The sequence below is a fragment of the Muscardinus avellanarius genome (assembly GCF_963383645.1).
Source record: "Muscardinus avellanarius genome assembly, chromosome: 16".
In the NCBI taxonomy this organism is placed as follows: Eukaryota; Metazoa; Chordata; class Mammalia; order Rodentia; family Gliridae; genus Muscardinus; species Muscardinus avellanarius.
The window spans coordinates 24,781,222-24,797,129 of NC_137802.1; the positions used below are offsets into that span (position 1 = coordinate 24,781,222).

At 41.1% G+C, this 15,908-nt stretch overlaps 1 protein-coding gene across 3 annotated transcripts in view; it reads left to right on the top strand.

Annotated features, from left to right (window-relative positions):
* SSH2 (slingshot protein phosphatase 2) overlaps positions 1-15,908 on the top strand; it is a gene marked incomplete at both ends in the record, with an annotated part of 261,436 nt that overhangs the window by 192,537 nt on the left and 52,991 nt on the right. For 2 of the 3 annotated variants that reach the window (XM_080712744.1, XM_080712746.1), the window contains 3 exons: positions 5,898-6,019; positions 13,854-13,922; positions 14,670-14,735. In XM_080712744.1, coding sequence (XP_080568870.1) covers positions 5,898-6,019; positions 13,854-13,922; positions 14,670-14,735 — 257 coding nt within the window. The remainder of the gene's footprint in view (positions 1-5,897; positions 6,020-13,853; positions 13,923-14,669; positions 14,736-15,908) is intronic. The other variant, XM_080712745.1, reaches the window with a different exon arrangement.

Sequence of the window (15,908 nt, forward strand, 5' to 3'; positions counted from 1 at the left end):
AATAAATAAATAAATAAATAAATAAATAAATAAATGAATAAATATAAGTGAGTGTGCAAATAAGCACGTTGCTATTTGGGTTTTGTTTGTTTGTTACAAAAATGAGATAATTACTATTTTTTGGTTTTTGCTGTACTGGGGATGGAACCCCCAGGGTCATTCTACCTCTAGCTACACTCCCAGCTCTTTTTTTAATTGGTACATTATATTCATACATCATATTGGGGTAAAAAACTTGTGTGTACTACATATATGTAAACATCACCGATTTAAACCCTACCCAAGGCCGGGCGTGGTGGGCACACGCTTGTAATCCCCGCACATGGGAGGCGGAGACAGGAGGATCGCGCAGGTTCGAAGCCAGCCGTGCGCGCTGGCTTAGGAGACCCTGTTTCCAAATAAAAATGTAAAAATAGGTCTGGGAGTGTAGCCCGGAGGTAGAAGGGCTTCCAGGAACCCCAGTACCACCAAAAATAAATAAATAAATTAAATAAATAAATAAATAAAATAAACCCTACCCAATTCCCACCCCATTCTCTCCCCATCCCTCCTTCCCTTGGTTGGCTTAGTGGTTGGCTTTGAGTGTTTTAGAGAATTTCCTTCTTCCCCCCTCCCATCTCCTCCTTTAGGTTGTCTTGTTTGCTCCTCTATTGGATTTTCTTTTTTATCTAGAGTTCCTCCTATGACCCATTTCTCCTTACCCCAGCCCTATTTTTGATTCTTTATTTTGAAACAAGGTCTCACTAAGTTGCAGAGGCCTCACTAAGTAGCTGAGGCTGGCCGTGAACCGCGATCCTCCGGTCTCGGCCTCCGGAATGCCGGGGTTACAAGCGTGCGCCGCCACGCCCGGCTAAATGCTGTTTTGTAACTTGCTGTAGGGGTTATTTGGTAGTACTGGGGATTAAACCCAATGCTCTACAACCCAACGAGCCTCAGCTCTTAAATAGTGTTTTTTGGTGGCTACCAAGAATGGAATTTATAGATTATTTTTTAATATAAGAAACCTAAGTCTGACATGGTGGTGCACGCTTGTAATCCCAGTACTTGGGAGGCTGAGACTAGAGGACTGAAGATTCCAGGCCAGTCTCAGCAACATAGCAAGGCCCTCCACAATTTAAGGAGATCATTTGAAAATAAAAGGATTTGGGAGTGTAGCTTAGAGTTAGAATGCCCTGAGTTTAATTCTGAATACAAAAGAAAAGAAGAAAAACACAGACATCTTCCAACACTGAAGACAGTATTTTTCAATTTATTAGTATCACATCTGAAGTCTATTTTAATTTTAGCTATTGACTTTGCTTTGTTCTTTTGGCTAGAATTAAGTATTTACATACTTTTGAAACCTTTCCCTCTGATGAATTAGGTGAGCTGCCTGTCTAGACATTGGGTCTTTATAATGTGACTTCACTGAAGATAAACATTGCATGTAGGGGCATGATGTAAGACTCTTGTGAAAATAAATTAAAGGCAAAGGTGCCAGCGTAACCTGAAGGAAGAGCATTTCCTGATATTAGATAATGCTAATCAGAGCTCTAAAACCAGATGGGGGTCTGTGAACTGCTTATATTTAGGTTAAGCCTTTAAAGTAGATACTGAGAGGCATTTTAACATCATTTAAAAACAGGTTGGGTGTTTATCTTTAGGAATAAGCAGAGACAGGAATAACTTCTCAGCCCTACCTTAGTAATAAGATCGCTGGATCCAGTTCACCTGAAATTTGTAATTGGATTCCAAATTTAGGCAGTAAGTGGACTTTCTTAGAATAATTAACTCAGTTACTATTTGCCAATTTTAAAATTGAGAGTATATTTTTGTTTGGACAATTAGAACTTCAGTGGTATCCTTTTCAATGAGATCTTTATTGTGTTAATCAAGTGTATCTCAGTTGTCCTCTTCTAGTCATTTATTCCTAAATTTCAGAAACTGAGGAAACATCAGAAATACAATCATTTTCAGTACTAGAGTATTATATATAAACTTACACTTTAAATTACACATCTATGATTGACTTGATAAATCAAATTAGATGATTAGATTTTGCTAATCTTCCCAACAGAGGAAAATTAGATAAACCTCAGATAGACTGGAGGGAGAAATTAGATTTTTCTTTATGCTTATAACTCACAGAATTTTGTTTAATTTTTATATAGAATCTTGAAGCTTGAAAGGAACTGTAAACGGCCAAGTCTATTCTCCAGCATTGTAGAGTTTTTTTTCTTTAAAGATTTCATCTCATCCAGGCATGGTGTTGCACACTTATAATCCCAGTACTTGAGAGGCTGAGACAAGAGGATCACAGGTTTGTAGCCAGACTCAGCTACTTAGTGAGGCCCTACACAACTTAGTGAGACCCTGTTTCAAAATACAGGGGGAAAAAAATAGGGTTGGAGTGTAGCTTGGAGGTAGAATGACCCTGAACTCAACCCCCAATACTAGTACCAATAATAATAATAAATACAGACAACTGTTTGCACTGAATATCACTTATAAAAAAAACTTGCCCACCTCTAACTTGGGCTGATATCTTGTATAACAGGGAATATGAAAAAGATTTTTTTTCTTTTATCAGCTTTGACATAGCCAATAAGTTGCCAGTAGTTGGTATGGAAGCCAAAAGTGATCAGAAACACAGCTCAGTTGTTCCCAAGCCATTTGTATTTTGAGCCTTGCCAGGAATTCTTATATCCTTGACAGAAGATAAGACTTTATAACACATTCGAGAAATGGAACAGCTAATTTAAAGCTTGCCAAGTCATGCCCAAGTTTAAAGTACATAATATCTGGGATCTTGTTTACAAGAAATCCAATTACCTGTAGCCAGTTGTCTAGTTAATGAAACCTGTTTTGGAGTGCTCCTGCAGTCAGAGAGTTGGTGTTGCCTCCTGGCCCATCTCACATACATTAACTACTGTCCACAGCTCTGTGTTTAGTGCTTCTCCCAGCCAAGTAGGTCTAAACCTTAGTCAATTTATATATTAGTTCCTCTCAGCTTCTTATAAGTTATTTTGGTTTTGTGTGCTCTATTTTTCATAAATGAAACATAAAATCAGCAGTCCAGCGCTCTGTCTTGTATGCCTAGCATCAGAAGATGGGCATTAGGTTCTCGTGTTGGCTTTCATGAGAAACAAGCTTTCATGTGACCACTTCTGCTGCTTGTGCGTCCCTGGCTATTCCTAGGAGTATCAGAACAGGAGCACAGAGGTGGCTGTGGGAATCTCACAGCTGCCTTACTAAATGGGCTATCTGAGCTGGGTAACTGTGTCTCTTTTTCTCTTTGCTTGCCCATCTTGGACTAGTAACAGAATTAAGAAGAAAGAGATCAGAAGAGCAGCACTGAAAGAATTCCAATTAGAAATTTCTGGCAAAAGCCGGGCGTGGTGGCGCACGCTTGTAATCCCAGCATTCGGGAGGCTGAGACAGGAGGATCACCGTTCGCAGACAGCCTCAGCTACTTAGTGAGGCCCTTTACAACTCAGTGAGACCCTATTCTAGAATAAAAAAATAAGGCAAGGGGTGTAGCTCAGAGGTATAATGGCCCTGGGTTCCATCCCCAGTACCGCAAAAAAAAAAAAAAAAAAAAAAATCTGACAAATACCAGGAGCCAGTTGGTAGATCCAGAACTCTCTTCTGAGATGAGGTATAGCAGTGTGTGTGTCTGTGTGTGTGTTTTACTGGGGATTGAATCCAGAGGCGTTTCCATATCTGAGCTACACCCCTAGACAAACTTTTAAAATATATTTGGAAATAGAGTCTTGCTAGGTTTCTGAGAGCCTCACTAAATTGCTGAAGTAAATTGCTGAAGCTGGCTTTGAACCTGTGATCTTCCAGTCTCAGCCTCCCAAGTACTGGGATTACAGATATACACTTCCATGCCTAATTTTAGTTTCTTTTCAAACTTCTTACTAGAAGATTTCCAAAAGAGAAAATATATCTTTATGAGCCAGGCATGGTGGCACACGCTTATAATTCCGGTACTTGGGAAGCTGAGACAGGCAGATCACAGGTTCAAGGCTAGCCTTAGCTACTTAGGTAGGTTCTCATCAACCTAGTGAAATCCCTTTTCCAAATATAAATAAAATCAGGCTGGGGGGTACCCAGTACCCCTGGGTTCAATCCCTAGTACCAAAGGGGGGGGGAGGAGAAAATACATCTTTATAAACACATTACTTAGCTTTAACCCGCTAAGTTGCTGAGGCTGGCTGTGAACCTGTGATTTTTCTGTCTCAGCCTCCCAAGACCCGCTAAGTTGCTGAGGCTGGCTATGAACCTGTGATTTTTCTATCTCAGCCTCCCAAGTCCTGGGATTACAAATGTGTGCCATCATGCCCAACTTCACTGAACCATTTGAAAGTAAAACTCAAGCCAGGCGTGGTGGTGCAAGCTTGTAATCTCAGCATTTGGGAGGCTGAGGCTGGAGGATCACCGTTCACAAACAGCCTCAGCTACTTAGTGATGCCCTCTGCAACTTAGTGAGACCCTGTTTCAAAATGAAAAATGAAAAAATAGGGCAGGGGGTGTAGTTCCGAGGTCAAATGCCCTTGGATTCCATCCCTAGACCGGCAAAAAAAATAGTAAAACTCAGACACTCAGTCATTCACTCAATATACTAAAGGCACAGTATTTACAGTGCCATTATCACGTTAATAGTTAATCCTTAGCCCTTAGCCAGGCGTGGTGGTGCAGTTTGTAATCCCAGCATTCAGGAGGCAGAGACCAGAGAATCACAGTTTGCGGCCAGCCTCAGCTACTTAGTGAGGCCCTCCGCAACTTAGTGAGACCCCGTTTCAAAATAAAGAATAAAAAATAGGGCAGAGGGTGTAGCTTGGAGGTCAGATGCCTCTGGGTTCCATCTCCAGATCCACACACACACAAAAAAAGTTAATCCTTAATTTCATTTAATATCCTATCTGTATTGATTTTTTTTATGCCCCTTCAAAATATAAACAGCGCAAGCAGTCACAATAATTGGGAGTCTGAGATAGGAGCTTCATATGTTCTATGACTCTCAGCAACCTAGCAAAACCCTGTTACAAAACAAACAAAAAAGGGCTTGGATGTAGAATGTGTAGCTTAGATGTAGAATGCCTCTGGGTTCAATCCTCAGCACACTGTGTATGTATATGTGTGTGTGAACTTTTTGACACCAGGCATCGTGGCGCACACTTGTAATCCCAGTACTTGGGAGGCTTAGATAGGAGGATCGCAGTTTGTGACCAGCCTCAGATACTTAGTGAGGCTCTTCGCAACTTAGTGAGACTCTGTTTTGAAAAAAATAGCGTAGCTCAGAGGTAGAATGCCTCTGGATTCAATTCCCAGTACTGCAAAAAAATTTAAAAAAAAGTTTTGGACAAAAAAATAATGAGAAGCCTTTGAAAAAGCAGTCTCCCTTTAATGTCATTGAAACTAAGAAGAAAATCTTGTAGTTTATAAATATGCAAAAATTTCATAAAGCACAGCCAATAATTTCCCTTAGATATTGCTAGTAGTTTGTTTCATATTATAATTCTTTGTGGAGATTGCAGGTGTGAGACCAGTAGTCATTCATATTCCCCTCTTCAGTCTTTAGAACATCCTCTAGCAATTGTTATTTTAAATTACGCTAATAGCAAACATGTATTGAACATTTACTCTAAACCCAGCACTGTGCTTTACATGGATTATTTCATAAGACTCGTAAAACAGCCCAACAGGTAAGTATTACTATATCTCTCTTCAGTTAATTTAGTGATTTACTCAAGGTTTTATAGTTAGTATTTAAGTTGGGATTTGAATTAGGTTTCCTAACTGTTGGCTCTCTTCTCCCTTGGTATATCTTAAGATGCTGATGAAAAGGGTTAAATGGTCTGAAATCTTCTCTTCTAAATTTTTAAATTTCTCTGTTGTCTGTTAATTTCCAGGCTGTAAGACTGGAAAGTACTTACCAGAATCGAACACGCTATATGGTCGTGGTTTCAACTAATGGTAGACAAGACACTGAAGAAAGCATTGTCCTGGGGATGGACTTCTCTTCCAATGATAGGTATGATGCCACCAAAAAGGGAGACAGGAAAACTTCTTTTTCAGTAACCTGCTCCAGTGGCCTTTTGAGCTGTCCCAAAAATATCTGACATGGTTCTGCTCTTAAAGTTCAACACACAAAACTAGAAAATACAAAAGTGTCTTAGCCAATGTCAAAAAATAGGCAGGCAGGCAAGTTTAGTGAATGCCTTTGGCTGTGTGTTCCTAATTTACTACTACTCACCTCTTATCTTTAAGTAGCAATGATATAAAATAAATGACTTAAACTTTTATCTCCAGGGGAAAAACTGCTTTTTCCTGCTCAATGGACTGACAAACTGAAATATTTATTTATTTATTTATTTATTTATTTATTTATTTATTTATTTATTTATTTGTACTGGGGGTTGAACCCAGGATCATTCTACCTCTGAGCTACACCACAGGTCTATTTTTTATCTGCGAACAGGGTTTCACTAAGTTTCTGAAGCTGGCCACGATCCTGCAGTCCTCCTGACTCTGCCCCCTAGTACTGGGATTACAGGTATGTGTCACCATGCCCAGCTCTTTTATTTATTTAAGTAACCACAGGTAGCTAGGTATGGTGGCACATGCTTATAATCCCAGTACTTGGGAGGCTGAGACAGGAAGATTGCAAGTTTGAAGCCAGCCTCAGCTACTTAGTGATGCCCTCCACAATTTAGTAAACTCTGTTTCAAAATAAAGAAAAATAAGCCAAGTGTGGTGGTGCACACTGTAATGGTTTGCGGACAACCTCAGCAACTACTTAGTGAGGCCCTTTGCAACTCAGTGAGACCCTGTTTCAAAATAAAGAATAAAAAATACCAGCATTTGGGAGGCTGAGACCAGAGGGTCATGGTTCACGGACAGCCTCAGCTACTTAGTGAGGCCCTCTGCAACTCAGTGAGACCTGGTTTCAAAATGAAGAATAAAAAATAGGGCAGGGGTGTAGCTCGGAGGTCGAATGCCCCTAGGTTCCATCCCCAGACCCGCAAAAAAAAAAAAAAGAATAAGAAAAAGGGCTGAGGATGTAGCTCAGAGGTAGAATGCCCCTGGGTTTCATCCTCAGTACCACAAAAGAAGGAAGGAAGGAAGGACGGACGGACGGACGGACTGGGAATATGAATGTAGAATAGACCTGGGTTCACTCCCCACTACAGGAAAAATAAATAAATAGCCACAAGTGTTTAGTGGCAACTGTATTAGACAATAAAAATCTAGAGAGAGAGACAAACCCAAATAAGAGGTCCAGAAATCCTAATGAATATAGACAAGGTAGTAGCTCTTATAGGAAAATAATTACTGAAAGATCTGTTCATTGGGTAATCTCAGAAGTTAAAACTGCAAGAGAAAGCTCACGAAATGTGTTTGGTGGTTGTGGAGCACCCACCATTTGTAGTAGTACACCAGTGGTCCTGGCTTCAAAGAGATCCCACTTAAACTCCAATCTTGTATGTGTGTTGTTGTTGTTTTTTGCGGTACTGAGGATGGACCTCAGGGGCATTCTGCCTCCAAGCTACACCCCCAGCCCTGTTTTTATTCTTTATTTTGAAACAGAGTCTCACTGAGTTGCAGAGGGCCTCACTAATAGCTGAAGCTGTCCTAAAACCTCAATCCTCCTGTCTCAGCCTCTCAAATGCTGGGATTACAAGCATGCATCACCACACCCAGCTTCAAAAAAATTTTTTTTAAGGTTAAAAGGGTGAAAAGTTACAAGTTAAGCTCAAAGCAGGACCTTTTTAATGATGCACCTTTGGATTTAGCTGTACTTCACATCCTGTGATTAACCCAGAAGTTGTCTTTTTTTTGTCCTTAAGGTTTTCAGCTTCTTTATTTTCTTGCCTTTTTTTTTTTTTATTTTCTGGAGAAACCTTGGGAAAACTATGGAATGTGGCTGCTAAGCAAATCTTTACACGCTGAGATAATAAGCCTCAGGAAATCCTGCCAGATGTCTCTGAGCATTGACTTCCTGGTTTAGGACTAGAATGCTATCCTGGAATAGCTAAGGGGTGCGACACAGGCTGGGGGAAGTTAGCCACAAAGAGAAGAGGAGAGTGGAAGCGATTCTAATTGTCCTGACGTTGGGGTGGGGAGTTCACATTGTCCCCAGAAAATCTCCCAAACCCACGTTTACCTAAGCTTGAACATAAACATCAGCTTGAAAATGACTTGCATGTTCACAGGGCTCACAAGGCCAGAGTGGTTAGCTTGTTCACAGATTATGGCACTGAATTATATGCTTTGAATTTACATAGGCTTGCAAACCACGGTTACTAAGCCTTCTCCTGTAACTTCTGGTGTTATCTAATAAGCAGATCTTTCTGTACCTATTTTTTCCTAAGAGCACCTACCTTGTCTATATTCATTAGGATTCTAAAACTTTTGATTGGGCTTTTTTGTCTCTGCAGATCTATAGTATCTAATGCAATTGCTACAAATCATCTATAATAGTGACTATTTAAATAAATAAAAAATGAGGCCAGGTGTGGTGGCACATGTCTAATCCCAGTAAGTAGAAGGCTCAGACAGGAAGATCACAGATTCAAGGCCAGCCTCTGCAACTTAGTGAGATCCTGTTTCAAAATAAAAAATAAAATAGGGAAAGGAAAGTAACCAGAGGTAGAATACCCCCGGGTTCAATCCCCAGTGCAAATAAATACATGAAATGTAAGCCTCTCAGTCATAACTAGCCACATTTCAAGTACTCATAGCTTTCCTTTTGTGACTAGTGACTCCCAAGTGAGACAGCCCTGCTCTAGCTAAGGCTTCCTTTCTTTATTGTCCCTGAGGCTTTCCTTGAAAACTCCATAAAACAGGAATTGGAACTGCTTGGAAACCTTAGTTGAGTCTTCCGCTAGAGACAGTAACCTCAGGTTCTTCTGACCCAGCATGTAAGCAATCTGTTATCTTCACTTTGTCCGAACTTCACAAGAAAAAATGCCTATGGGGTCCAGTAGCTTATCCTCAGTGAACTACATCTATCTGTGGGAATAATCTTGCCTGAAGCACATCTGACAAGTGCCACTAACAAAGTTTAGCTTATAGAAAACAAAATGACCATGGTGGTGCATGCTTATAATTTCAGCATTTGGGAGGCTGAGATAGAAGGATCGTGGGTATACAGCCAGCCTCAGCCACTTAGTGAGGCCCTCCACAACTTAGTGAGACCCTGCTTCAAAATAAAGAATAAGCTGAGCATAGTGGCGCACGCTTATAATTTCAGCATTTGGGAGGCTGAGACAGGAGGATCACAGGTTCAGGGTCAGCCTCAGCTACTTAGTTGAGACCCTCTGCATCTCAGTGAGACCCTATTTCAAAATAAAGAATAAAAAAAATAGGGTTGGGATTGTAGCTTGGAGATAGAATGCCCCTGGGTTCCATCCCCAGTATCAAAAAAAAAAAAAGTATTTATATTAGCCAGGTGTGGTGGGACATGCTTATAATCCCAGTACTGAGACAGGAGGATCACAGGTTCTCGGCCAGCCTCAGCTACTTAGTGAGGCCCTTCACAGCTTAGTGAGACCCTGTTTGAAAATAAAGAATAAAAAAAAAAATCAGGCTTTCCGGACATGGTGGCACATGCTTATAATCCCAGCATTTGGGAAGCTGAGACCAGAGGATCGCAGTTAGCAGATAGCCTCAGCTACTTAGTGAAGCCCTCCGCAACTTAGTGAGACCCTGTTTCAAAATAAAGAATAAAAGACAGGGCAGAAAGTGTAGCTCAGAGGTCCCCCAGGTTCAATCCCCAGACCCGCCAAAAAGAAAAAATAGGGCAGAGGGAGTAGCTCAGAGGTTGAGGTCAAATGCTCCTGGGTTCCATCCCCAGACAAAGAAAGAAAGAATGAATGAAAGAAAGAAAGAAAGAAAGAAAGGAAGAAAGAAAGAAAGAAAGAAAGAAAGAAAGAAAGAAAGAAAGGAAGACAGACAGTAAGGAAAGTGCTACCTGCTTCAAGAATAATGGCGATTAGGTAATCTAATCTAATGTCATTTCTATCTCAGTTGCTGTTGAAGGAATTTATATAATTTTATGTTTGATTAATATGTTCATGTTTCACAATTAATACAGATTGTTTATGACAATTATAAGTAGTTACTTTTTGTAAGAGGAGAATTTTACCTCAGCTACAATCTCAGCCCCTCGTCCTTTTTATTTTTTATTTTGAAATAGGGTTTTACTTAGTTCAGAAGGCCTCACTAAATTTCTGAGGCTGGCTGCAATCCTCCTGTCTCAGCCTCGCAGGTATGTACCACCGTGGCCAGCTATAGTTACTTAGATTCTAGATTTGTCTTTGGGCTATCATCAACTCATTATACTTTACTTCAGTTTTTATTTGTTGCTAGGAAACTGGCTAAGCACTCGGTAACTTAAAAAAAAAAAAAACTACTTAAAAATAACCCCACTGCATCTTGGGTAGCCATTTCCAAAGCAAATTTTCCTGTGCTCGCCTTATCTGCCCAACAGAAAGACATCTTACTCGCTCCTGTAAAACAGCATCTCTGTTCAGGCCCAGTGTTTCAGGATGCATAAACCATTCCAGTCTTGACTCTTTAACTCTGGAATCTCTAGCTGGGCTGCTCAGGACACATGTGGATAGGAAGCAAGTGTCGTGAGCAGCCCAGCTAGTCTCCCAGTGATTCCAGCAGCTTGAGCTTGATAGTCCTCCTGTCGTTTTTAAATCCTTTGCACAGCTGGGCATGGTGACACATGCCTGTAATCACAGTAGTTGGGAGGCAGAGACTGGAGGATCATAGGTTTGAGGACAGCCTCAGCAAATAGACTCTCATCAACCTAGTGAGACCTTGTTTCAAAATAAAAATATCAAATAGGGCTAAGGTTGTAACTCAGAGGTAGAATGCCCCTGGGTTCAGTCCTCAGTACCACCACCCAAAAAAATAAAATCTTTGCACAATGCTCTCCAACACCACTCCTCCAAATCATTTTGAGCTATATTAGAGCACCCACGATAGGTCCATATCCAGCATTTGTTTTACAGGATAGTACATTTACATGTATTTTTTTACTTAAAATTTTTTTCTTTTTGCAGTACTGGGGATGGAACCCAGGGGCATTCTACCTCTGAGCTACACCCCCAGCCCTATTTTTTATTCTTTATTCGGAAACAGCGTTTCACTAAGTTACAAAGAGCCTAAGTAGCGGAGGCTATCTGCGAACCTGGATCCTCCCATCTCACCCTCCCAAATGCTGGGATTATAAGCATGCACCACCACGCCCTGGCTCTATTTTAAGTATTTTAAGACAAGCGCGCGAGCGTGTGTGTGTGTGTGTGTGTGTGTGTGTGTGTGTGTGTGTGTGTGCGCGCGCGCGCGCGCATGCCCCCTTTTTTTGTGCTGAGTCTTGTCATGTTGCTGAAGCTGGCTATGAACCTGTGATGCTCTTGTCTCAGCCTCCCAAGTACTGGAATTATAGGTGTTCATCACCATGCTTAGCTTATTTTAAGTCTTAACCTGTGAGGGTAGGTTCCAAAAGAGGAGAATCATAGGTTCTAGGATAGCCCCCACAATTTATCAAGACTCTCAGCCTGCTTCAAAACAAAAACAAAATAGGGGTAGAATATAACTCAGAGGTAAAATGTCTCTTGAGTTTAATCCCCAGAACAAAGAAAGAAAGAGAGAGAGAGAAAGGAAGGAAGGAAAGAAAAGAAAAAATTAGCCAGGCAAGGTGGCACATGTTTATAATCCCAGCATTTAGGAAGCTGAGACAGGAGGATCACAGGTGTTTGGACAGCCTCAGCTACTTACTGACGCACTCTGCAACTCAGTGAGACCCTGTTTTAAAATAAAGAATAAAAAAATCAGGCTGGGGTATAGTTTGGAGGTAGAATGCCCCTGGGTTCCATCCCCAGCACCCCAAAAAATACATATAAAAAAGAAAAGAAAAAATTGTTATGTTTTAGCCATTCTTACACACACTTTTTGTATATTTTATGTAATCCCAAAATAATTCAATAAAGAAGTTTTGCTGGGTTGTAGTTTTGTTGTTGTTGTTGCTTTTTTGTTTTGTTTTTTTGTGTGTGTGTGTGTGTGTGACCAGGGATTTTTTGGTTTGGTTTGGTTTGGGGTTTGTTTTTTTGTTTTTGTTTTTTTGGGGTTTTTTTGGTTTTTTTTTTTTGGTGGTATTGGGGTTCCTGGAAGCCCTTCTACCTCCGGGCTACACTCCCAGACCTATTTTATATTTTTATTTGGAAACAGGGTCTCTTAAGCCAGCACAGCTGGCTTCAACATGCACGATCCTCCTGTCTCTGCCTCCCAAGCGCTGGGATTACAAGCGTGTGCCACCACGCCTGACTTCAATTCCCCAGGGACATTCTACCTCCAAGCTACACCCCTAGTCCTAGTTTTTATTCTTTATTTTGAAACAGGATCTCACTAAGTTGCAGAGGGCCTCATTAAGTAGCTGAGGCTGGCCACGAACCTGTGATTCTTGAAGCTACTAGGATTACAAGTGTGCCTCACCACACCCAGCTTCTTTACATTTTTTTTATCTCCTTTCCCTTTTAAACTTCTTTTGTGTGTGTATGGTACTGGGGATTGAACCCCAGGAGCATTTCACTTCCAGACTCCACCCCTAGCCCTCTTTTATTATTTATTTTGAAACAGGGACTCACTAAGTTGTTGAGGGCTTCACAAGTTGCTGAGATTGGCCTCAAACTTGCGATCCTCCTGTCTCCGCCTCCCACTTTTTAAACTTTTTTTTTCTTTTTTGCGGTACCAGGGATGGAACCCAGGGGCATTCTACCTCCAAGCTACACCCTCCAGCCCTATTTTTTATTCTTTATTTTGAAACAGGGTCTCACTGAGTTGCAAAGGACCTCACTAAGTAGCTGAGTCTGGCCTGTAAACTATGTGCAATCCTCCTGTCTCAGCCTCCCTAATGCTGGGATTGCAAGCATGTGCCACCACACCCGGCTCCACCTTTTAAACTTTTTTTTTTTTTTCTTGCGGGTCTGGGGATGGAACCCGGGGGCATTTGACCTCCAAGCTACATCCCCTGTCCTATTTTTTAATTTATTTTGAAACAGGGTCTCACTGAGTTGTGGAGGGCCTCGCTAAGTAGCTGAAGCTGTCCAGGAACTGCGATCCTCCAGTCTCAGCCTCCCAAATGCTGGGATTACAAGCGTGAGCCACCACGCCCGGCTTCCTTTTAAACTTTTGAGTGTGTACTGATGTTGAATAAATCTGCATAAACCTCAGAATTAGAATTGAGTAAATGACTAGTTCCAAAGTTTTCAGCAACCAGCAGCAGTTCTAGGCATTAGAAATAATCCTTGGAAGCTGGAAGCTGGGCGTGGTGGCACACACCTGTAATCCAGTACCTGAGGAGACTGAGACAGGAGGATCACAGATTCAAAGACAACCTCAGCAAGTAGTGAGACTCCTCTCACCCACCTAGCAAGACCCTGTTTCAAAATAAAAATAAAACAGGGCTGGAGGTGTAACTCGGATAGAATTCCCCAGTATCAAAAAAAAGTAAGAATCTTTGGAATTGAGTTGGATGCTATATATCCTGGGTTGAGACCTATCCAATGCAGGTCAGTAGTAATGGTCTAAATGGCTTAATTTCTGCAAGACAGAAATATAGAGAATTTAAGCAATAAAGTTTTTCTGTTAAATATATAAGGAACTGATTATCCATCTCTTTAACAGCTTCTGAGAACATACGTGGGATTAATAATAACCTGATGGAAATATCTGCACTCTTTTAACACTCAAACCATAATTTAGAGATTAGGGTTTAGCCTTTGTGTTGAGTTAATAAACTCAACTGCTTCCCAGAGTAGCAGGAAGTGACTTATGGACTATTTCTTGTCTTGCAGTAGCACTTGTACCATGGGCTTAGTCTTGCCTCTCTGGAGTGACACCCTAATTCATTTGGATGGTGATGGGTAAGAGCTTTCCCTTTTTATTCTCCTACAGAAAGCCAGGGGGTGGGTTCCATCTTAGTGGCTCATTCATTCAACTGAATGGGAGGCCCAGTGTGCCCAACTGAAGTGACATGTCAGCAGCTCAATGAATTCTTTTAAACTTCTGAAAGTGGAGTAAAAATACAGCTTGCCAGGGTCTCTCACTGTTCTTTTAGGCAGACTAGGGGAAGAATCCAGACAAAGAAGTAGTAGTTTGCTGGCTCACTCTTTAATCTGAGCATGTGGTCTGTTGCAGTACTGTCTAAGAGGATATGTTCTGTTTCAAATAACCTCTTGTGGCTTCTGCCAGCTGCCAGCCCACAGAATAACCCCTGTCCTGTGCCAGTTCTTCCAGTGACCCTACCCTACCCCACCTCCTGGTGTTTTTAGAATGTGCCCCCAACAGTTTATAAAACCAGGGTCAGGTTTGCTACGAACCAAAATTTCCAAGTAGAAATATATAGCAGGACGATTTGACTGTAGCTACAGCTGAGAAGCTCCCAACTCCCTAACTTCGGTGCAGGGTTCCATTCATTTTGCCTGGTAGGTAAAGTTGAGTGATTTGTGAAGCTTTTGGTCAAGTCCTATACTGTACTCTAGTAACTTCTACATGAAGCTTATATTGATTTCTTCTAATGAACCAGCTCTTGCTAGCCCAAGAAACAGCTCTGAAAACTCACAACTGAAATAACCTACCCTCACTTGTGGATTTTTCTCTTTTATCCTTAGCGGGTTCAGTGTATCAACAGATAACAGAGTTCACATATTCAAGCCTGTATCTGTGCAGGCAATGTGGTAAGATGACTTTTAATATCTCTACCAAAATGATCCTACAAGTTTTTTTAATGTTATTAGAGCAATATTTTACGATAAGTAGTATTTGAAATGGTATGATAAACTGTGAAAATTATGTTTGATTTGTGTGTGTGTGGAATTTTTTGTGATCTGTTTGTATGGTCATCATAGTTAAAGATGACCTAGATGTGCAATTTTCAAATTATCACAGTGGAAGGGCTGGAGCATAGGTGAGCATGTGAGATCCATATTCTTAGGCTCCAGAGAGATTTAAATGAATTGGAGAGCTGGTTGGAACTGAGTTGTGTAAGAGATACTTTGATTAAGTTACTGAGCTAAGAGCCAAGTCTAGAACTTCTTATTGCTGCGTGTTTCTCTCAGTTTCTTAAGGTAATTAGGGATAGTATCGACCAAGTTACATATGGATAGTTTTTTTGTTTTTGTTTGTTTGTTTGTTTTGTTTTTGGCAATACTAGGGATTGAACCCAAGGGCATTCTACCTCCAATCTACACCCTCAGCCCTAATTTTTTTTTTTTTTTTTTTTTTTTTGGTGGTACTGGGGGTAGAACCCAGAGGCTTTCTACCTCCGGGCTATACTCCCAGACCATTTTTATATTTTATTTGGAAACAGGGTCTCATTAAGTAGCTGAGGCTGGCTTCAAACCCGTGCTATCCTCCTGTCTCAGTCTCCCGAGCGCAGGGATTACAAGCGTGCGCCACCACGCCTGGCAGCTCTATTTTTTTTTTTAATTATTCTTTATTAGCTGGGCTTGGTGGCACACGTTTGTAATCCCAGCTCTTGGGAGGCTGAGACAGGAGGATCGCACGGGTTTGAAGCCAGCCTCAGCTCTCAGTAATTTAGTGAGACCCTGTTTCCAAATAAAATATAAAATAGGTCTGGGAGTATAGTCCAGAGGTAGAAAAGCCCCTAGGGTTCATCACCAGTACCACCAAAAATAATAATTATTATTTATTTTGAAACAGGCTCTCACTGTGTAGCTGAGGCTGTTCATGAACCTGGATCCTCCTGTCTCAGCCTCCCAAATTCTGTGATTACAAGCATGCACCACCACACCCAGCTGGCAAATTTCCACTGAAACTGCTGGCTGCTATTTTTTCTTTTACTTTTTTGGTGGTGGTATTGGGGATTGAACCCAAGAACATTCTACCTC